This window comes from Microtus pennsylvanicus, chromosome 9 (assembly GCF_037038515.1).
Source record: "Microtus pennsylvanicus isolate mMicPen1 chromosome 9, mMicPen1.hap1, whole genome shotgun sequence".
Lineage (NCBI taxonomy): Eukaryota > Metazoa > Chordata > Mammalia > Rodentia > Cricetidae > Microtus > Microtus pennsylvanicus.
The window spans coordinates 99,005,221-99,028,921 of record NC_134587.1 but is presented as its reverse complement, the minus strand read 5'-3'; the positions used below and the strand labels follow the sequence as shown (position 1 = coordinate 99,028,921).

At 41.5% G+C, this 23,701-nt stretch overlaps 2 protein-coding genes across 3 annotated transcripts in view; one reads left to right on the top strand and one right to left on the bottom strand.

The window, feature by feature from the left end:
• Positions 1 to 5,337, top strand: part of LOC142857836 (ubiquitin carboxyl-terminal hydrolase CYLD-like) — a 38,028-nt gene extending 32,691 nt beyond the window's left edge. For both annotated transcript variants that reach the window (XM_075986856.1, XM_075986857.1), the window contains exons 12-16: positions 447 to 579; positions 1,372 to 1,480; positions 2,207 to 2,325; positions 2,532 to 2,748; positions 4,097 to 5,337. In XM_075986856.1, the coding sequence (XP_075842971.1) occupies positions 447 to 579; positions 1,372 to 1,480; positions 2,207 to 2,325; positions 2,532 to 2,748; positions 4,097 to 4,281 (763 nt within the window). In that variant the 3' untranslated portion in view covers positions 4,282 to 5,337. The remainder of the gene's footprint in view (positions 1 to 446; positions 580 to 1,371; positions 1,481 to 2,206; positions 2,326 to 2,531; positions 2,749 to 4,096) is intronic.
• The window catches only part of LOC142857839 (putative ATP-dependent RNA helicase DDX60), a 108,553-nt gene that overhangs the window by 82,877 nt on the left and 1,975 nt on the right, over positions 1 to 23,701 (bottom strand).

The following is a 23,701-nucleotide window of genomic DNA, read 5'->3' as shown; positions in this document are numbered from 1 at the left end:
TTCTAGTCAGTAAAAGCAGTGCTCACAACTGTCTGTAACTTCAGTTCCTGGTGACCTGACATCCGTGCTAAAACACCAGTGTACATAAAATAAAAATTAATTTTTTTTTTAAAAAAGTAGCTGCTACTTTCTAGATTTGGAGGGAGAAGAACTGATTATTGTTCATATAGTGTTTCTTGTCTGGAATATTATTCTACATTTTTCTAGTGATGGCAAGAGAACTTTCGAATAATTTATAAAGAAGGCAGAAGAACTAATTTATGAGGTCTTCTGCATAAGCACATTTAACTATCTCATCCGAATCATTGTCTTTCACCTGGTGTGTGGACAATCCAAAGCTGGACACGAGCATTATGATGCTGTGTCCTCACGTCTATCAGACGCTTCATACTCGATTCAGGCATTTGGTAGACGGCTTATATGCATTTCTTCCTGTGTGCTCCCAGATCAGCAGGTCAGAACGTCCAAGACTGCAACTTCTATCAGATCTTTGTGGAAAAAAATGAGAAATTTGGAGTTCCTACAATTCAACAGTTACTAGAATGGTCTTTTATCAGCAGCAACCTGAAATTTGCAGAGGTTAGTGATTCTAACTGGACTTGTACTGCTACTTTATTTTGTTTCTTATCAATGCTAGATATTAAACTCAGGTGTTTTGTACACACTACCCCAAGTGATGCCCCACTGAACCACACCTAGCTATCACTGTGCTTTAACCAAGAATAGTTTGAAGAAATAGTTAAGAAGACACTTTTTCTTATAAAATAAAAAAAGGTATTCTATCTTTGTTCTTTTTAAAGATAGCCGCTTAAGTTGGAATGTTTTGGATTTGGGTTGCAAAGGGAACAAAAACTAATTTTTAAGTTTAAAGTAGCTTGATGCAAAGATATGTGTGCATACATGTTTATGTTTTCAGTTGTCATTTTTCCCATGCATAGTATCTATACATGTCAAAGGTAATGTTATTTTTTTCTCCCTCTGTTAAGAGATAAATTACCAATAAATTCTTGTGTATGGGTTTGCTAATGAATGCAATAGAAACGTCTCTTTGACTGTCAGAATGTGTGATCTCTGCAGTGCATGCTGTGGTCTGTTTTATCATGTTCGTCTCTGGGGAAGTCTGGAAAATCTGTAGCTTATTGCTGCTCTGCATCCACACTGCACATTCACAAGTGGGCTCTGCTTCATGGGCCAACAGCCCTGCTGAAAGCACTACTGGGTTTGACAGCTATGACTATTTCAGTTTCATAGGGAAACTCGTTAGTACAGGGGTTAGGACTCAAGGCTTTGGACTTGCTAAGTAAGCGCTATATTGAGTAAGTCCCCAGCTCCTTAGGACTTTGGTTTCTAAAACTATGTGTCTTTTTTTAGGCACCATCATGCTTGATTATTCAGATGCCTCGGTTTGGAAAAGACTTCAAACTGTTCAAAAAAATTTTCCCTTCTCTAGAATTAAATATAACGGATTTGCTTGAAGACAGTAAGTATATAGTCCTTTCTTTGTTTTTTGTTTTGTTTTGTTTTAGAAATAGTTGGCCTGGACTTTTCATTAGTTATGGGTATAGTACTTCTGACAGGTAATTCTATTTGAAGAGCTTAGACATACTAACTCAATAATTTGACTGCTAGAATTTATTCTAAAAAAAAGAGATAAAAATAAATAATTTAAATGCAAATTTACTTATTATCTGACAAGAAATGTTAATAAGTGGGAAGTGGTTAACTGGATTATATGTCTAAACAATAGACCTATGTGAAAACAGTGTGTGGTAGTTATAGTGGAAGGGAAAGCATCGAGAGGCTAGATGAGAGAAGCTTGAGACACACGTGTACCTGGGTGTACATACTTATATAAATATTCAGACGTAAAATTGTTACAGAAAGTTCATAATGGCAGTGATTGTTACTTACTGACTTAAGATCATATGTGCTATTAGTCTTCAATACTTACTTTATATCTTTGAACATTTCATGACCAGAAGAACAATTTTAGAATAGGTTAACAAAAATGGTTATATGAAAAAAAGTCGTTAAAAATACTACAGATAGAAAAAAAAAAAATCCAAATGAAATTTTAAGAGGGTCAGAGAGGACTAGGCCTTTCTTCTCCCCAACCTCCAAGCATTCTTGTTTTCAAAGTATAGCTTTTATTTTTAATGACAGAATGTTTTTTTTGAAAAGGCTTCTTCCTTCCCTCTTTGCTTAGCTCCCAGGGAGTGCCGCATCTGTGGAGGACTCGCAATATTCGAGTGTAGAGACTGCTATGAAGACCGCGACATCACAGCAGGGAAGATCAAGCAGTTCTGTAAGACCTGCTGCACTCAGGTAATCCACACTCACTGCACCAGTCAGAGTCAAAGGGCATTTTAAACATTCACAGTAAATGTTATTGCTCATGTCTCTTCTGCCGGTGTGTGTGTGTGTGTGTGTGTATAGAACTTGGCTGTGGTGGTCAATGAAAGTGATTAGAGTCTGCCCTTGAAACATGGCATTTAGCTCACTTGTGGTATTTTCTTCATGGTCCATTTTAGGTTCACCTCCATCCAAAGAGAATGAATCACACCTATCACCCAGTATCACTTCCCAAAGACTTCCCTGACTGGGACTGGAGACACGGCTGCATCCCCTGCCAGAAGATGGAGTTATTTGCTGTTCTCTGCATAGAAACGAGCCACTATGTTGCTTTTGTGAAGTATGGGAAGGATGATTCAGCCTGGCTCTTCTTTGACAGCATGGCTGATCGAGATGGTATTTAAAACTTGTCTTTTGGAGGGAGATGCTTCCGAGTGAGAGCATGTGTTTGTGGTAATAGGGTATTTTGTGAGCAGATTCTTGAAAGGATACCACAGTGTGACGGACTTCAATCTTCAAAGGGTATTACTAATTCTGATCCTCAAACTAAGGAGCAATAATGTTGTGCCATCTTGGTCCTTACGTGGATTTGTTAAAGAATCCTAGCCATAATCCCAGACTTGGGAAGTAGAGGATTGTGAATCAGAGGTCAGTTTGTATTGCATAGTGAGAACCTGTTTCAATTTGTCCCACCTCAAAAGAAGAAAAAAAGATCCTAAAATTTATTTAGAGCTGATTTTACCATCTTCTTCCTTGCATTTTTATATACAGTAGAGTAGCCATTTATTGAGGACATAAATGCCAAACTCTGTGGGATACTTTGGCCATGGAAATCATGCCTGTTTTTCTATTGTCTAAGCTAACGGTAAAGGTGGTGAAGGTTGCATGGTTTGTATTTACCTCAGTCTTCCTGATCTCATGCATTTTATTTCAGGAAGAAACCTTTACTCATTGAGATGTTTTTAGGAAGCTTAGTCATTACTTAGTACACACTTGAGTGACAGGGGTCTTGGTAGTAAGGTACTTGTCACAGTACCTGTCCATACCCCATTTACTCTACAGCTCTTCTTCCAAGCCCTAGTTCCCCAGGTCTTCAGGTGTTGACACTTTAATAACCAGAGGCACCGAGTGACGGCTTCTTGACCAGAGGCCCAAGCTGTAGACCAACAGTTCTTCATTTCTGCATAGCTCTGATGCCTGAGGGCACAGCCCACCCCTGTGTGCGCTTCACTCAGCATTAGCAGCATAACTTTTGGGAACGCACCTGGGAGAGCAAATCTGATCATCAGAGCACATGCGCGTTCTGATGATTAGTATCTAAATCAGCCATGCTAGAGGTATACAAGTATGTTCTTAAAACATAGGGAAACAGTAGCGCTCACAATTGGCTTCTTGTGGAAAAGTGTCAGGCTGCTAGTGTCTGGGAAGGAAAGAAAAGTCTGAGGGGCCTAGAGTAGCAGCCTGCAAATCGGGACTGCAGCTTTTCCTAAGTGCATGTCCTTTTACCAGGTTTTTTTTTTTCACTTTTCTCTGCTTGAACCCTCTCAGAAGCCAATAAAAGGAGACTGTAATTCTAGAAACTGAAAGTCAAACAAAGTTTGTTGTTTGTTTGTTTTGTTTTGTTTTTGATTCTGGGAGTCAGTCTTCACTAAATTCTAGGATAGTAAAATTGTTCTGGTGGGACAGGCTGCCAAGAGGACTTAGAAGTTTGCTGCCCTAATGAGAGCTCTCTCTCTCTCCCTAGGGGGTCAGAATGGCTTCAACATTCCACAAGTGACACCCTGCCCTGAAGTGGGAGAGTACTTGAAGATGTCTCCGGAGGAGCTGCACTCCTTGGATTCCAGAAGTATTCAAGGCTGTGCACGCAGACTTCTTTGTGATGCGTACATGTGCATGTACCAGAGTCCAACCATGAGCTTGTACAAATAACATGTCATCTGAAAGGGGCAGAGGCCAAGCACAAAGCTTAACACCATGTTCCTTCCAGCTGGCACCCATTGCGGGCAATGGGTGTCTTTTGTGTTGATGGCCCTTTAGCAAAGGATTCTTGTGTTTTTAAACAAATTACTTTTGTGTTCTTGAAGTAGTTAATAAGCATTTTGCACTCTAGGAAGTATGTTTTGTTGGTTTTTTAAAAGTTTTAATGAAGTTTAGTTTAAATGAAGTTAAGTTTTGTTTTCTTTAAGTTTATTGAGTTTATTGCATTGATAATATAATATTTTTTGAAAGATACAATTTTAATTGTGACGTCTAAAATCTTTTAGTCCATTGAGGATGTAAGTAAATATTTCTTCTTATGGCCCAAGGATATTAAATCGTTTTTCTTTTTTGAGTGCCTTGAGGAAGAAATAATATGGTTTTACTGAGTCTGCTGGTGGGTGGCCTTAAATGGCATTACTTTATCCTCAGGAGTACGCAGGGTCCTGGCCACTCTCCTGGCAGTGCTGACAGTTTAGTGCCGTCAGATTTGAGTTCTCATTTTCTTCCCCACGGATTTGAGGGAGAAGGGCTGTGGATGTAGGAATGGTTTTTCCAGGCACCGTAGGCCTCTGCACAGTTCTCTTGTGCTTTAAATACGGTTGATGTTCACTAGTTATTCATTCTAAAGGGATTATGCAGGAGATGCAACTGTCTTTGCTTTTATATTATGAAATAGCCTTGTATTGTGGGATGTTAACTCTGGAGAGTCGCCCTCATACTCAAAGTATTCATTAAAAAAAAAATCCCCTGATACTCCCTAGGGGGTGTGTGGCTATTATCAGGCTGACCCAAAGCCTGACATTTTGTATTCCATTTCCTTTACTGGTATCTTGTTAAAAATTTTTTGCCTGAAGAATATTGTTTTGTTTATGAAAACATGAATAACATTGTATAAAACAGTCCCTTTCTGTCAGAATGCTCCAATGTAGCCTTAATTCTGTTAGAGATGATTGAAGTGCTTCTATGGAAATAAATGTACCATGTGCTATTTCTGTATCATTAAAACCCAGTTTTTATGGTTCTTTCTCTTTGAAAAAAAATTTCCGCCTGCTCCCAGCCTCCCATTTCCCTATCCCTCCTCCTACTCCTCTCCCCTTCCCCCACTCCTCTCTTCCTCCCTCTCCAGTCCAAAGAGCAATCAGGGTTCCCTGCCCTGTGGAAAGTCCAAAGTCCTCCCCCCTCCATCCTGGTCTAGGAAGGTGAACATCCAAACTGGCTAGGCTCCCACAAAGCCAGAACATGAAGTAGGATCAAAACCCAGTGCCATTGTCCTTGGCTTCTCAGCAGCCCTCATAGTCCGCCATATTCAGAGAGTCCGGTTTTATCCCATGCTTTTTCAGTCCCAGTCCAGCTGGCCTTGGTGAGCTCACAAAACGGGGTGAAAACTATTATGTCAGAAGGAGAAGGGGGGAATGTGGGTACAACAGACACTGGTCGTGTGCATCGTTTTCAGAAGGACCTAACTGTACAAAGCAGAATCTAGGAGGAGGAGGAAGTAAAAATACAGTTATAATAGGATGTACACATTGCTTACACTTAGAAAACCCAACAGATAAAATGTATAGATAGAAATAGAGAAGAAATACACATGAAATTTACAAATTTTATCTAAAACATATATGGAATAGTCCATCTTATACTGCCCCCCTTTCCTTCCCTGAGACAGGTCTATGTAGCCCAGGCTAGCCTTGAACTTGAAGAAACTGCCTGCTTTTTAGTCTTCCTGGTGCTGGGATTACATTTGCCCCAAGTTCTAGATTTCTTTTGCTTTTTAGTAGAACACATACAAAAAATTAATCCAGTCTGTGTTTTCAAAGGACATTCTAGGACAATTTATAAAAGTGGAAATTTTCTAGGGCATATTTCCTGATCGCAGCTTATGGTAGAAGAAGGGGGGATGGGAGAAACAAACAGTAAAAAGAGACTCCATTCAAAGACATTTAATTACTTGGAAATTACAAGGAATGATACAAAGCAGTCTTTTACTAAAATGTAAATGAACCTAAAATTACCAACCTCACAGAAAGCAATAATGGAGGAAACGCCATACAAAACATATGCGATGCTTTATCCTTATTGGAAATTCATAGCCTTAAATTATCCCTATTGGGAACTCAGAGCCTTAAATGCTTTATTTTTTAAAAGAATATAGAGAAAAATAAAATTCAATGTAAAGAGTTATAACACCACCAAAATTAAACAAGCAAAATATTGGAAGAGAAAATAAAGATCTAAATTAACAAAGAGGAGGTAAGGAGGAAAGCAGGAAGGGCAGGTCGGCTGACATGTAAGAATGCCCGCACACAGATGAAGACCCAACAAGTTTCCGAAGGCTCAAAAACCGCACAAAGAAAGAACCAGAGTCTGATAATGTGATGGAGCAGGCGCAGGGCCACAGGGCAGGCAAGAGAAACAGAGAGTGGGCTGCGGTTGTCCCTTGACCACGCTTTCCTGTCCCAGATGAAGGCTCTCTCTCTTGTTGGCTTTGTTAAAAAATGCGGAAATAATAAATAATATTTTCAACACAGATTATCCAAAATTACTTGGTCTAGACACTTTAAAAAAACCAAGACTGAGACTTAACTGCCCAGATGAAGGCATGTGACATCTACAGGCAATTCAGTGACTCCTCATGGACTGAAGTATATTGATGGGTGTTATGGAATATTAGGTGAAGATGTGTTACATTTGTTTGTGCTGTGGAGCATTTGTTTAATGATGCAAAGATATGTTGCATTCTCTTACACTGTGTTTGTTTCACTCTGTGAAGCTGTGTTACTGTGCCTGCCTGAAACACCTGATTGTCTAATAAAGAACTGAACGGGCCAATAGCAAGGAAAGAGAAAGGATACATGGGGCTGGAAGGCAGAGAGAGAGTAAATAGGAAGAGAAATGGGAAGAGAAGATCAAGGAACAAGAGAAGGAGAGAAGACATTGGGGGCCAGTCACCTAGCTACACAGCAAGCCACAGAGTAAGAGGTAAAGAAAGGCATCTAGAATAGAGAAAGATAAAAGTCCAGGGGCAAAAGGTAGATGGGATAATTCAAGTTAAGAAAAGTTGACTAGAAATAAGCCAAGCTAAGACCAGGCATGTGTAAGAAAGAAAGCTTCTGAGCATTTATTTGGGGCTGGGTCATGGACCCCCAAAAAACAAAGAGAAAAAAACAGCTACAGAGGGAAATTATTCTTAGCAAAATCTACTTGTGTCAATAAGGGAATGCTAATATTCCAAATTTTAAAAATTTACCTGAATGCTGGTGTGCCGGCATGAGTTTATCTGTTCCACTTGTGTGTAGGTGTTATTGGAGGTCAGAAGAGGGCATAGGGTCCCCCAGAACTGCAGTTACAAGCAGCTGAGAGTGACATGTGGGTGCTGGGAACCAAACCCAGGTCCTTCGTGGTAACAGTAAACTCACTTAACCACTGAGCCACCTGTCCATCCCTCATATCCCAATTTATGTTGTTTGGTTTCTCGAGACAGGGTTTCTGTGTGTAACAGCCCTGGCTGTCCTGGAACCAGCTCTGTAGACCAGGCTGGCCTCGAACTTACAGAGATCTGCCTGCTTCTGCCTCCCAAGTGCTGAGATTAGAGGTATGTGCCACCCCCTGCCCGGCCTTGAGCTTTTCTTTTCCCCTCATCTCCCAATTTTGATGGGGATTCTATGGTTATATAAATGATTGTGCATCCGTAACAGATCATGTTAGCAAATTAATTTCAATTAATTTAGAAAGATCAAAATTCTTCATATTGTAACTTCAACTTTTCTGTAAGTTTGACAGTTTCAATTCTTTTTAATAAGAAATTACAGAGAAGTGAAAAGACTTCCTGCCAATTTACTTTAGCAATGCTAGTATCAGATAAATAGTTAATGTTTTAATGCATAGACTATTTTGTTACTAAGAATAAAAAGCTAACAAATTCAAACAAGGAACTGCAAGGACAAATAGGCCAAAAAAGGTACTTTAGCAACATAATGCAATTTAATGCAACATTAAATTAAAATGTTAATCAAATGTCATAAAGGACCTACCGGAATTATAAACTTTTCAAAGCCAGCACAGGTTATTTGGGGCATATTGACTGAGTGTTCTCACACTTTGATGGAATATGGCTAAGCCCTCTGATTTTCTGGTGTGAACTTGGCAAATCCGTAAAAAAAAAAAAATAACCATTCATCTTGACCCAGACATTCTACTCTGTAGGATATATTTATTAGAGAAGGAAATAGAAACAAGAATATTTATTCCATCTTTGTTTTTAGTAGCATAAAACCAACATTTAGAATGACAGCTAACTATTTCAATAATGAATGAACTCTAACTATGCCATAGATAAGAATGTAACTATTACTGGAAGTCTATACCAGCTGACTAACAAGAATTCCATATATTTGTATGTGGGTCTATATGTACAGGTTTGTGCATGTGTTCCCCTCCAAAGGGGAAGAAAAATATGCAGAGAAATAGATACAATAGAATCCTTTTGCTTAAAAATAGTGTATATATATATACATATATATATATGCTTACATAAATGCATAGAAAAATTGAAAAGGAATCCACATAGGTTGTTTCATCTATTAGGGTGAAGAGTTTATACAAAGACAGAAGAAGAGAAATCATTTGGATGGTATTGTACCATCTTGACTAATTTCTATCACTCTATGCGACAACTTGTACCTGGATCATGGAGACTCTGCCCATTTGGATAAACTAATTAAGGAAGAAGGCTACTGTGAAAACAGTGGGAAGTATCATCTGTAGATCGACTGGCAAGCTCCAACGGAGAAGATGAAATCTGAGAAAACCAGCAGTTGGAAGCAGGACAAGTAACTAACAAGCTCAGAGAAAAGCATGTGAGGATGGAGATCAAATGCACGGGTGAAGACCTGTGTGCCAAAATCAAGAGAGGGGGTGTACAGGAGAGGAAGATTCCTAACCCAAGAACTCAGGGACGGAGGATATTGCTGGCTGTCTTAGCTAGGGTTTCTAGTGTTGTGAAGAGCACCATGGCCTCATCTCTTACAGAGGAAAACATTTAATTGGGCAGCTTCTAGTTTCAGAGGTTCAGTCCATTATCATCATGGTGGGACAAGGCAGCATGCAGGCCGACATGGTGCTGGAGAAGGAAGTGCTGGAGAAGGAGCTGAGAGTTCGTACATCTTGACCAGCAGGCAGAAGAAAATGGTCTGAGCGTCACACTGAGTGAAGAGTGAGCAAAGGAGACCTCAAAGCCCACTCCCACACTGACAGACTTCCTCTAATGAGGCCATGCCTACTCCAAAAAAACCACACTTCCTAACAGTGCCACTCCCTTTGGAGGGACATTTTCTCTCCAACCATCACACTGGCTAAGAATGGATAAGGACTTAGAGCAGGGCTTGCTTGTGTGCAAGTCCGGGTCCTGCTCCAGTAGTCCAGATTGTTCTGGAACTTACTATATACTCTGGAGGAGCCTTGAAATTGTGATCTTCCTACCTCAGCTTCCTGACTGCTAGAATTAAAAAGTGTGTGTCTGATTCCGGAGTTGATTGTTTTATTTACCTATTTTTTTCTAGCTTGTTTACATTGTATCGTTACTGGTTTATTACATTTACCGTTGGGCAACCTCATGCATGTATATAAGGCATTCTGAGAATTCTCAATCTCTACCCTTTCTTTTCCCGCGCTGACCCTTGTCTATCCCCACCCTTCCTCCCTACAAATCTCTTTCCCACATTCTTATTTGTTTTGTCTTTGTGACTTACTGATTTAACCAGGGTTATCTGTGTGATTGTGGTTTTGGAGCTATCCATTGGAGCCTGGTGGGCTCTGCAGTGGATATAAAATGGAAAAATGATGACGTCACCTCCCTCAGAACCCTTCATTACCCAGTAGTTCAGTAGGGAGGAGGTAGGGCTCCGAGAACTCTTTGATCCATGATTGACTCTTAAAAAGCCCAATTTTGTGTGGGCCCAGTGCAGACACCTGCAGCTCCAATGAGCTCATGTTTGCAATGGCTGTATCATGCCCTGTGACAGGGATCAGCTTTGACAAAGATACCAGTTACCAGGGTAGGGGCATGGGGATAAGAAATTTAAGAGAACGAAGATGCACAAGTAAAAATAATAAAACAGAAGCACAGCATAGTATCGAGAGGGAGTTCCAGTGACTACTGAAATTGCCTGTGGTTGATTTTCCATACACTTTTATACCCCAATACAACAGAGGGGAGAAGGCAAAAGATGCTTTAACATGATGCAAGGGACAACTCGAACAGTTATTTGCTTCAATACTTTGAGACATCAAGCCATTAATCAAGACATCAAGAGGAAGTCATTCTGATTAGGTAGTGAGCCCGCCTCTAGACCAAGTATCCTGTAGGCAGCCACTCCATAGGTCAAACCTCCTAATTCAAAAGAAGGAGCAGAAGTATGCTTGAATTCTCTGACCTCCTGTCAGGGTGTAGAAGATCTACCTGTAAGGCCCATCTTAATGTCCAAAACACCAAGTAACCACATCCTAGGTGAGGGTGGGTAGCCACACTTGGGGTCAACAACTTTGAGCAAGGTCAGTTCCCTGACCTTCAAACAAGGTGGAACAGGCTCACATTTTTGGGGGCGGACCTCCACAGCCCTGAAGATAACATTTCACAGCTCTTACATTCTTTTAGCTCCTTCTTCCACAATGTTCTTTGAGCTGTAGAGGGTTGATTAAGAATACTCATCCCTCACTTATTCTCAGTACCTTGTGTAGCCACTGAGTCTCTGCATTTACCACCATTGGTTGCCAAGATAAATTCCCTTGGTTAATGATGAGAATTATTTTCCTATGTGTATAAACATAAATATTTGGAAAGCTGCTTGGTCTATGTCATCTAGCTAAAGCACGGTAGTACATTCTTTCCTAGGGTCTATGGATGTTAAATCTAATCAGAGAGTAATTGGTGGCCATCATTACAGCTATACCACTATTGTACCAATGGGTTCATCTTCCCCGGCAGGTCGGCATTGTGGTTCGTAGAGTTCATAGTGGCATAAGACTGTTGAGTTGTCCTCACCACCACTGCCCCAGAAGCCTGCATATATCTCCTGGCACTATGAAAGCTAGCCAATGGCAGGGAGCTTCTAGCTCAGATATAGATATCTCAATAGCTTGCAACTAAAGTGTATGATGTCTTCAATAATAGGGTTTTTAAAAAAGATTATTTATTATGTATGCAGTGTTCTGTCTGTATGTTTGCCTGCATGCCCAAAGAGGGTGTCAGATCTCATTATAGATGGTTGTGAGCCACCATGTGGTTGCTGGAACTCAGGACCTCTTGAAGAGCAGTCAATGTTCTTAATTTCTGAACCATCTCTCCTGCTCCAGTAATAGGGTATTATTACCTAGTTTTGATGGGAAACCAAGAGAATTGACAAGAGTCTATATTATTTTTGTGGGCTTCTGGTACCTCCCTGGCCAACAATTCATAAGGAGGTGTCTCATGAATGGCACTGGCTGGGATTTTTGTTCGATGGCTTCTAGGATCAGTGTTATTCAGCAATGCAGGATATCTCTCCTCTAGATCTTCTTTTTAAAACATATTTATTTATTTTGTGTGCATGTGCTCACACATACAGAACAAGGAAACATTTTTGTGGAGTCGGTTCTGTTTTCACCATGTGTATCCCAGGGATTTAACTCATGTTATCAGGCTTGATGCAAGTGCCTTTACCCTTCGAGTCATCTCACCAGCGCCCCTCCTTTCCCCTTTTAAAATGCATGCACACAGCACACACACACACACACACACACACACGGTTTTTCAAGACAGGGTACCCTGGCTGGCCTGGAACTCACTTTTGTAGACCTCAAAGTCTCTGAAATCTACCTGCCTCTGCCTCCCAAGTGCTGGGACTAAAGGCATGCACCACCACTCTTAAAATACTTATATTTTTTTAATTGGCTTGCCAAAGTAGTAGGGTTTTTTTGTGTTTTTCAGGCACCTTTGTTTTGGCTAACCTTTATTCCTGCCTCCTGGTTTCTTGCATCCTCTCACCCTGTGCACTAGTTTATACACATGGGAGATGGGTGTGCAGTGTTGGTGCAATTTTAGTGGAGAATATGGACAGTATGGCATTGCTGAGAGGAACCCTGAGGGACTCCTTCTACATAATGCTTGTAAATTCACTCTGTTAGAAGCTTCTGGTTGCTGCGCAAATGGTACAAAAAGAAAAAGGAAAGAGGAAAAAAAAGATAGTAAGTACAAATATTTATAAACATAGAATTCTAGAGCCTGGTGTGATGATGCATGCATTCAATCCCAGGGTGTGGAGGCAGAGGCAGGCGGATCTGTGTGAGGTCAGCTAGCTTAGTTTACGTAGAGAGCATCAAGTCGCCAGAACTCCATAGTGAGATCTTGACACAAAAACAAACCAAACCAAAACAACAGACAAAGCAATAAAAATATGATATTAGTAAAAGATGTTCCCATGAAATAATAATCCTATCAGCACTAACACTAGGAGTAATTAAGTTTTCCTGAGCTCTAACACGGCTGTGTTAAAATACACTAAGGATTTCAATGTACCATTTCTTTTAAGCTTCTCTACAGCCTACGTGGTAGAAGACGTTATCCACACTTTCTGTGCAATGGAACTGAAGTTTACAGAGGTCACAGTAATAATCTCAAAGTTCCAAAAGTAAAACTTCCCAGCCAAGACTTAAACCACCAGTCCATAGTTCCCTACTCCACTCCTGCCATGGCTGGTGTTTGTGATCCTGGCCCAGAGGAAGCTGGAAACACTGTCGTTTCCAGTGTCTTCTGCTCCAGAGCGGAGGGACGCATGCTACCCTTGGTTTGCTTTATCCAAACAGAAGCCAGAGTGACCCACTATTTGGAGATTCGGGATAGATGAAGCTGTAACTGTGTTTTGTAAATCCTTATGAGATTTCAGTAACTGGAGCTCTATAAAATTAATTAAATTGCAAGTAAAATTTTTATGAATTGTTATAAAATGTATCAGTTATACATTCTGAGTGCCACATAGATTAAATTTATTGCATTTTTTTAAAACCCTCAATTTAACAACAAAGCATGCATCTTTGGTGTTTCTAAGCAGAAACTTTTTTTTCAAAATAATATTACACTTTGGACTTTTCCTTGGCAATTCATATGATTTCCTAGAGGCTCCTGCTGAGTATTCATTTACTATGTGAACATAAAACTTGACTCCCCTAGTCAGAGCAACAACTGCCTGTGAGCGTTGGTGGACTTTACAGATATGTGCGGTCTGAATAAAGCCTTCCCCAAGCCCTGCCCTACTTCCCTGGTATTTCATAGTTGGTCCCCAGAAGCTATTTGTCCCAGCGTTTTGACTAAACATTCCTTTATTTTCCTAGAGTCAAGAATATAATTTTAAAACTCTTCCCCGTGCAATCCCCATCACGATCCCATCAAAGTTCTTCACAGATCTGGAGAGGACAATAATCAACTTTATATGGAAAAACAAAAAACCCAGGATAGCCAAAACAATCCTATACAATAAAGGATCTGCTGGAGGCATTACCATCCCTGACTTCAAACTCTATTACAGAGCTACAGTAATGAAAACAGGGTGGTACTGGCATAAAAACAGAGAAGTCGACCAATGGAATCATATAGAAGACCCGGATTTTAACCCACAAACCTATGAACACCTCATTTTCGATAAAGGAGCTAAAAGTATACATTGGAAGAAAGAAAGCATCTTCAACAAATGGTGCTGGCACAACTGGATGTCAACCTGTAGAAGAATGAAAATAGACCCGTATCTATCACCATGCACAAAACTCAAGTCCAAATGGATTAAAGACCTCAATATCAGGCCGAAAACACTGAAAATGATAGAAGAGAAAGTGGGAAATACCCTACAACAGATGGGCACAGGAGATCGCTTCCTATGTGTAACCCCAGAAGCACAGACATTAAGGGCAACATTGAATAAATGGGACCTACCAAAACTGAGAAGCTACTGTAAAGCAAAGGACACTGTCACTAAGACACAAAGGCAACCTACTGACTGGGAGAAGATCTTCACCAACCCTGCAACAGACAAAGGTCTGATCTCCAAACTATATAGAGAACTCAAGAAACTAGACTTTAAAATGCTAATTAACCCAATTAAAAAATGGGGCACTGAACTGAACAGAGAATTCTCAACAGAAGAAGTTCAAATGGCCAAAAGACACTTAAGGTAGTGCTCAACTTCCTTAGCAATCAGGGAAATGCAAATCAAAACAACTTTGAGATATCATCTTACACCTGTCAGAATGGCTAAAGTCAAAAACACCAAGGATAGCCTTTGCTGGAGAGGCTGTGGAGGAAGGGGTACCCTCATCCATTGCTGGTGGGAATGCAATCTTGTGCAACCACTATGGAAGTCAGTGTTTCGGTTTCTCAGGAAATTTGCAATCAACCTACCCCTGGACCCAGCAATACCACTCTTGGGAATATACCCAAGAGATGCCCGAAAAAGCATTTGTTCAACTATGTTCATAGCAGTATTATTTGTAATAGCCAGAACCTGGAAACAACCTAGATGCCCTTCAATGGAAGAATGGATGAAGAAAGTATGGAATATATACACACTAGAGTACTATGCTGCGGTAAAAAACAATGACTTCTCGAATTTTGCATGCAAATGGATGGAAATAGAAAACACTATCCTGAGTGAGGTAACCCAGACCCAAAAAGATGAACATGGGATGTACTCACTCATAATTGGTTTCTAGCCATAAATAAGGGTCATGGAGTCTACAATAGGTGAATCTAAAGAAGCTAAGTAAGAAGGGAAACCCAAGGAAAAATATATAGTTATCCTCTTGGCTAAGGGAAGTAGACAAAATTGCCAGGGAGAAAAGTGGGATCTTGGGGGTGGGGTGGGATGGGGGTAAGGGGAGATGGGGAGAGAAAAGTGAGAAGGGAAGGAGGTGGGGCCTTGGGGAAACAGGAGGATCGGGATAAAGGAAGGTTGGACAGGGGAGCACGGAACCACAATTCTTAGTTAAGGGAGCCACTTTAGGGGTGGCAAGAGATTTGACCCTAGTGGGGCTCCCAGGTGCCCAAGCCGAGGTCCCCAGTTAGTTCCTTGGGCAGCTGAGGATAGGGAACCTGAAATGACCCTATCCTAGAGCATAGAGGATATCTTGCATATCATCATAGAACCTTCATCTGGAGATGGATGGAGATAGAGACAGAGACCCACACTGGAGCACTGGACTGAGCTCCCAAGGTCCCAATGAGGAGCAGAAGGAGGGAGAACAAGAGCAAAGAAGTCGGGACCACGAGGGGTGCACCCACCCACTGAGACAGTGGAGCTGATCTATTGGGAGCTCACCAAGGCCAGCTGGACTGTGACTGAAAAAGCATGGGATAAACCTGGACTCTCTGAACATGGCGAAGAATGAGGGCTGATGAGACGCAAAGGACAATGGCATGGGGTTTTGATCCTACTTAATGTGCTGGCTTTGTGGGAGCCTAGCCAGTTTGGATGTTCACCTTCCTAGATATGGACTGAGGGGGGAGGACCTAGGACTTACCGCAGGGCAGAAAACCCTGACTGCTCTTTGGACTGGAGAGGGAGGGGGAAAGGAGTGGGGGGAGGGGGAGAAGGGTGGAAGGAGTGGGAGAAGGGTGGGAGGAGGGGGAGGGAAATGGGAGGCTGGGAGGAGGTGGATAGTTGTTTTTTTTTCTCCTTTTCTCAATAAAAAAAAAGAAAACACAATGTACATAAAAAAATAAATAAAAAAAAATAAAACTCTTCCCCTATATGTCTGTCCATATTTCTTCCAATATGTCTGTCAAGTCAGCCATAATTGCTTTGAACATCTAACCTTTCCCTAACCCTCCACCACATCCACACAACCACACATAACAATATGCGCAGATCTTTTTCATTTTTCAAAAGAAAGGAATCCTTGGGGGGAAAAGATTTGACAACCCCTGTTATAAGATAATGGTAATATTAAAAAAAACAGAGAAGAGGAAAGAGAAAGAGAAGCGAGACAGATGGTGTACGCTGGAGACGTGTGAACGCTTACTTGAAAAATAGCTTCAGAAATTCAATTGAGACTGAAAGGAAATTATGCAAATCATCATTTTTGCACAAAAGCATCATGGAAAAGAAGGAAATTGTCTTGGTCTTTAGTCTTCCACAGTCCTGTCAAAGAGAGATTGTCAACTGGACTGTTAACATCCTGAATTCTGGTTAAAGGAAACAAAACAAAATTCTATAGCCGCTCATTTGAATCACAAGGAAAAGAGATTATTTTGAGTGAAATCACCAAATGTTATTTTCTATATTGCTCTAAGTTTCACTCAGTGCCATAACCATTACTGCATTCTTTGATGAGGTCTTCGGTTTTTCTATTACATATAATACACATAGGAAGTGCTTCATAATAAACGTATCGGCTAGCCTATTGGATTAGTTTATGTGCCATTAAATCATGATGAAAATTTTATTTTTTAAATTATGCTGATTGCTTTAAGAAATGATTTTCAAATTGCCCTCTTAAACTTTATCTGCTCACCTAATTCATATATTCCATGAAATTTCAAGAGATGTGTAAAGGAGTCATGTCCAGTTTTCCTCATGCTGTGGCCTTTGAATGTGGTTCCTCATGCTTTGGAGCCCCCTGATTATGAGATTATTTTCATTGCTACTTCATAACTGTGATTTTGCAGCTGTAAAGATTCATCATGTAAATATGTGTGTTTTCTGATGGTCTTAACAACCTCTGTGAAAAGATCTCCCAAACCACAGGGTCGCGACCCACAGGTTGAGAACCACTACCTTGTAAGACGTGAAATTCTGAGGAATAAGGTAAATGTTGGTGGTAAATTTTTTGTAATATTGGTTGTTTGAGGGGAACAAGGAACAGAAAAAGAATAAGAAAGTTTATTTTAAGGAATAAAGAAAAATAATGACCTCAGGCTAGTTTTCAGGAAGATGTGGCTGAAGTGAAGTGTCATTAGTGGGCTAGCTCGTGTGGATAGTCACGTGCTTTATTTAGGATCAGGAAAAAGCTGAGGTGAAGAGTTAGTTATAACAAAGCAAAAGGTTCCGATGAGACCTTTTCTCCTGCGACAAGACAGAATATAGGTTTCTGCTTTATTTTACCCAAAACTTAGGGTGGGTAATCTGATAACGTCCACAACTTTCCCGTAATATCTCTAAAAAGGAAGGAAAGGAAAGGAGGAAGGATGGAAAGCAAAAAAAGAGAGGGCCAGTGTGGCGGTCCACCTTTAATCTTAGTACCTGGAAGGCAGAGGCAGGGGCATTTCCAAGCAGTCCAGTCAGCAGAACCTACACAGTGAAATATCTCTCTCTCTCTCTCTCTCTCTCTCTCTCTCTCTCTCTCTCTCATGGTTAAGAGTGTAGTAGTGCTCCTGCTGGAGACTTGAGCTGTGTCTACCATCAATGTCAGATTGTTTCTAGCTACCTGTAGGAGCAAATCCAGCTCCAGGGGATCTGGGAACACAAGGGGCACCTGCCGGCACCTGCACACACCCTCCCCTGCCTAATTTAAGCAAACAAAAAAGGTTCTAAACATCAAGAAGCCCTGGCTCCTGACTGTTTCCTCTCTAGTGCATTCCTGTATTTTCTCTATGTGTGCATTTTAAAGCGACCTACTCACTGGCCTTAGGAAGGTCTACATTTATCTTTAAATTTTATCAGAAAGAAAAAAGGCTGATAAATAATTCTTAATATAAAAAGGCAGTTTAGGGTTCCCTGCCCTGTGGTAAGTCCTAGGTCCTCCCCCCTCCGTCTATATCTAGGAAGGTGAACATCCAAACTGGCTAGGCTCCCATAATGCCAGCACATTACATAGGATCAAAACCCCTTGCAATTGTCCTTGACTGCTCTTTGGACTGGAGAGGGAGGGGGAAAAGAGTGGGGGGAGGGGGAGAAGGGTGGGGGGAGGGGGAGAAGGGTGGGAGGAGGGGGAGGGAAATGGGAGGCTGGGAGGAGGTGGAAACTTGTTTTCTTTTTTCTCATTTTCTCAATAAAAAAAAGATTTAAAAAAAAAGAATTGAGATAGCCATGAAGAGAGCAGAAAGGAACAAAATATCAAAGGATGCCTGGAGTTTTATCACAAATACTATGTATCTTGCAGGGAATTTGTACATAAACTATTTTCTAAAGCATATAGATAAAAACTGAAAAGCCAAAATATAATTTTAGCTGAGAAAAAATAAAGACAGTTTACCAGGGAAGATTATGAAATTTCATTTCCCAAAGATGATAAAGCGATGGATATTTATCGACTTTCTCCCTAACAGCTCGGATTAGGTGACATTTTTCTGGGAAGCAAAAAGTCTCCTTCAAAGATTTAACTTTTCAAGTAATAATGGGATTTGACAAGATAAAGTATTTCTAATGAAGAAATCCTATTATTTTTCTCTCACATAGGTTAACTTTATTTTCAAGTGAACTTGGAACTGAAAATATATTAGGGAAATGTTTTCTTTGTAATTTAATAGTACTAAGCAAAATTATTTTCTGAGGCTTGCTGTATGTGGCTCCCAGGCACTTTCAGAGCCCTGGCGTGAGCTTGTGTCCAGCAATGTGTGTCTCTCTGGGCAGGCCAGTATTCTAGCTTCCCCTGAAAAGATTCCTTCACAAGTGTGTTCAACGTTTACTAAGACAAGATAGCACCGGCTGGAGATGAGCCGGGCGCAGATGCAGGCTGGAATCAAAGGAGGTAATAGCACTCAATTACTCTTATTTTTCTTGGCAAACCCCTCGTTCCAAGACTCCAACGCCTTCTCAACAAAGCTCAAGCGCTGTATAGTCCTTTCTGGTCTAGCTCCGCTGCTCAACACTTGACTTACTTCTCCAGTGATGTACCTGGGGGGACTCTGCGTTCGTGTTTCTCCACTTGGCGTTCCCAGTGTCACCTATGTTAAAAATCACCTGACTCTTGAAGCCAGCCAGGCTGGAGCTACTCCAGCAATGAAGCCGGGGCATCGGAACAAATGTTTAATGAGCCCCACAAGTGATTCTGACTGAGCTCAACCCTAGGAACCCTCCCCGGAGGCTCGCTGGGTTAGACTTAGTCAGTTTTGAGAACTCCGACTCTCCCCAGGTACGCTGCTGTCAAACACAGCTCCCCAAATGTTCAGACCTGTTTCAGAAAGGCTGGCTGGCAGAAGAAGCAGTTCGGCTGCCTCCTACTCTCTCACTTGACTCTCTCCTAGCGCCCCCCCCCCAACTTCCTTTCTGACTGAACTGAAATCCATGGGAAGAGGTGCTTATAAAAACTCCATCTGCTCAGAGTTTTCGCCAGACAGTGAAATCGGCGCCATCTTCCCACCTCTGCAGAACAAAATAGCCTTTCTGGGCCTAACTCTTAAGAGTCCTGTTACCTGATAATTGCCGCACCTCATGGCCACGTGGGTTCTCACAAGAGGGACTGCTTTGCCCCTGATACAATTAATGTTGGAAATAAAATCTTAATGTTGGGAAGAATGTTTATATACCATCTAATAGATCATGGATTTACAGTAGATAAAATATCCATTCGTATAAATAAGGAAGTTTAAACTCAGAAAATCGATCTGTAGCCATTTAGTCAACAGAGATTAGACTTATGGCTTCAATAAAAATGGGAGCTATTTGGAGGTTTTTTTGTAGGCTCCTCTAATCCTAGCATTTGGGAGACTGAGGAACTCAATCGAACTAGCCTTGAACGGCTAGCTACATAACAAGGTCTCTATTCAAAAACACAAACAAAAAGGGGGAAATAATCCCCTAAACCTATTATTCATTGTCTTGGTCAGTCTGTTGCTGCTGAGAGACACCATGACCATGGCGACTCTTATCAAAGAAAGCATTTCACTGGGGCTGCCTCACAGTTTCTGAGGTTTAGTCCATTGCTGTTTTGTTGGGAAGCATAGTAGCGGGCAGGCAGACATGGCGCTGGAGGAATAGCTGAGAATTCTATGTCTGGATCCACAGACAGCAGGAAGAGAGAGACACTGAGCCTGGCTTGAGTGTTTGAAACCTCGAAGCCTACCCCCAGTGACACAAAGTCTCACCTCCTAATACTGCCTCTCCCTGGTGACCAAGCCTTCAAATCTATGGGGGCATTCTTATTAAAACCACCACACTTATTAACACTTATGCTGGATGTAATTCTGAACATTAAAAACAATTACATACAGTTGCCACAATCCCTTGAGGTGGTCTCATGCCCTTTTTACAGAGGACATTTTGACACAGAAGACTTAGAAAGTTTCCCAAGGTCACCTAGTTAGTGGGTGGTGCTAGATTTAATCTCTATGAAGCAGGTACTCTGGGATCAGGCAAAGGGGCCAGGCCTGCAGATCCAAAAAAGCAGGCTCTCCATGATGCAGGACCACAACAGGATACCTAAGAGGAGCCCCAGCGAGAGCCTTTATTGATGATGTAGCGGAGGCCAGAGGCCTGGAACCAGACCAATGACTCATGCCAGCCAATGCTTTCGAGGGGAGATGAAAGGGCCAAAGGATGACCTGTGTAACCCCCTGGGCCACACTACAGCTTCCATGGTGACATTCTTCTCTCTCCTTTCTTTTTGCTTTGTTTGTTTGGTTTCATTTTTGGTTTTTCTTTTAAATTTTCTTTTGTTTTGGAGGGGAGGTTTTGGGGTGACAGGAAGATGGGTGGACAAGATGCACAATATGAAATCCACAAAGAATCAATGAAGATTTTTTTAAGCATCCCAGATAAGCATCATCTCTCTGGATGAAAGGATGAAGAAGAGGTATCAGAGAAAGAAACATTGAGGTAACAGCACTCTCTTGCCTGTTTGAGGAACTAAAGTACTAAGATGAATACATTGCTAACTAAGGCCTCACGTGAAGATAAACTGACATTAAATTTATAGTCGGTATGAATGAGTTGCTTTTCATTTAGCCATTCCCTCAGTTTCACTATGAAATAGAAGAGGAAGTATCATTTGTTTATTGATGGAAAGAGTATGATAAAGATGCTTAATGAAACTGGGGATATTGCCTGTCTGGTTTCCCATCTACGGGACAGTGAAAAACTACACATATATCCATCCATCCATCCATATGTATTCACACATGCATATGTATACATCGCCTCAGGATAGCTGTAAATAGAACCCTAGTGGATTGATTGCTCAGCTAAGAATTACTGATCGCCATTATGAGTTGGCTGTCAAAGGTCTAACGGTAACAGAGACAGCCCCAGCCTGTGCTCTGGGAAGCTTTCATATGTTCAAACAAAGGCAGGCAATAAACAGAGAAGAGGGGGATTAGCCAAGTGCCATGAAGAAGAGGAATGGCGCGCTGTGGTGGAATATGGTGGCATAAGGTCTGAGAGAAGGGAAGATGCTCACTTTTCACTCTACTTTTGAGGGGAGAAATAACTGAGTCTGAGCAAGGGAGTGACGTCACGCTGTCCATCTTCTGTAGCCTGCTCTGAGATATCACTACAGTCAGGGCAAGCTACGGCAGCGAAAATGGAAGGAGCGAGCTGGTTAGAAGGGCAGAGATAAAAGGTGACAGCGGCTTAAACGAAGGTGTGATGGAGTCCTAGTCTATGTTCTGTTGCTCTAAAAGAACAGTGGAGTCTGGGCGCTTTGCTTGGTTTTACTAGCATGTGCATGAGCTCACGTGTGAGTGTGTGGGTATGTGTGCACACGTTCTGTGTGTGGAGGCCAGAGAAAACCTCCAGGTCCCCTTCTTTTGGGATGGAGTTGCTCACTGGCCTTGAACTCACCAAGGAGGTCGGCTGACCACCGAACTCCAGGCGTCTACCCTCCCTGGTGCTGGGTTTAGTATCATGCACCATTACATATGAATTTTATTTATTTATTTATTTTTAAACATGGGTCCTGGGAATTGAACCCAAGTCTTCACGCTTACAGTGAGCGATTTACCGACTGAACTCTCTCTAGCTTCAGTAGGACTTATAAAGGAGAGATTTATTTGGACACATGTTTCTGGATGATGGGAGGAGCAGAGACCGCTCTCTTCATGGATTCTGGTAAGGCGTGTGCTGCATCTGAGTATGGGACACAAAGGGACAAGGCTGACTTATAGCATCCACTCTCATGGGGTAGCTAATCCTGCAGGATTATCTCGGTCCCCTTAGAGTGCCGTTAATTCAGTCATGACTCAAAGGTCTGTTAAAGGTCCTTCAGGGCTGTTATTCAAAGACCAGACCTCGTGAGTTTTGGAGAGAACAACCCACATCCGAGCCATAGAAGAAGGCACAAGGCAGTAGGTAGACTTGAAATGTGTTTGGACAGGTGATAGTAGGTGTGTTTAAGGAAAGAGGTAGACAGAAAAAGAGGGGGGTCAAGGGTGGCCTCTATATTTCTAGTTGGAACAACTGGATACAAGCTACAATCCTTTACCAGAATCAAGACAACTGGAGGAAGAGCTAAATTTGAAGAAAAATGATTAGACACATGTATGTACATGTAAAAAGATGTAAACACTACAGTAAGGTTTATCAGAGCACTTGAGACTGGGAATTTATAGGTCTGCTTTGAGTTAACACTAGAGGCAAAAGATTCTCTAGTCCTCCCCCCTTCCCCTTTCCCATCTGAAACCCGGGGATAATTATATGTCTTGCTGCGCTGGCGGGATGCTGAGAAGATAAATGAGATAATATACATGAGAAGACTTTGAAGTCTTTGGAGGATAAGAAGCTGTCATTATTATGTCACCAAGTGTGCTTATATTTTTCATGTATCTGCGCAAAGCCTCTCAGGACGCCAGCATAGCAGACATTCCCAGAACAAGATGAGCATGCTTCTCTGGCCTCGCTGTCCCTTCCCCTCTCAATTCCCCCCACAGGACTTTCAGGCCGTGACATTTTTAAATGTGGGAAGAGAGAGTCACGGGTATAGCTGCAACGTTAGCTGTTAATGATAAAGATCCCTTCGTACGGATTACAATGAACCTGTAATCTTCTCACCAACGTCAGATGTCATATCAGCCTAATACACTTTTTCCTATTTGACAGAAAATAGCTCAAGAAATTAAAGCCACGTGTCAAAGACGTCCCTTGACAGAGCAACACTAGCAGATGTCTGCTTCAAAAGCCATAGCTAGAATCCACCAGCGCGTTCAAGGAGCATAGCTACATCTCAGGTAATATTCCTGGAAGGCATGTACTTCTTTCTTTGATCATGTCAGTTTTGGGAAACGTTGTCTTTACCTGGCCAACAGGTGAGTCTTCATGAATTCTAGGCCTGCCAGGGCTACATAGTGAGACTTTGTATAAACAACAACAAACAAAACAAACTTAAAAACCCAAACAGATGGAAATAAGAAATAAACTTCCTTTAGATTTTGAGACATTACGGCTCGAATATAAGATCTCTCCATAGGCTCCTACGT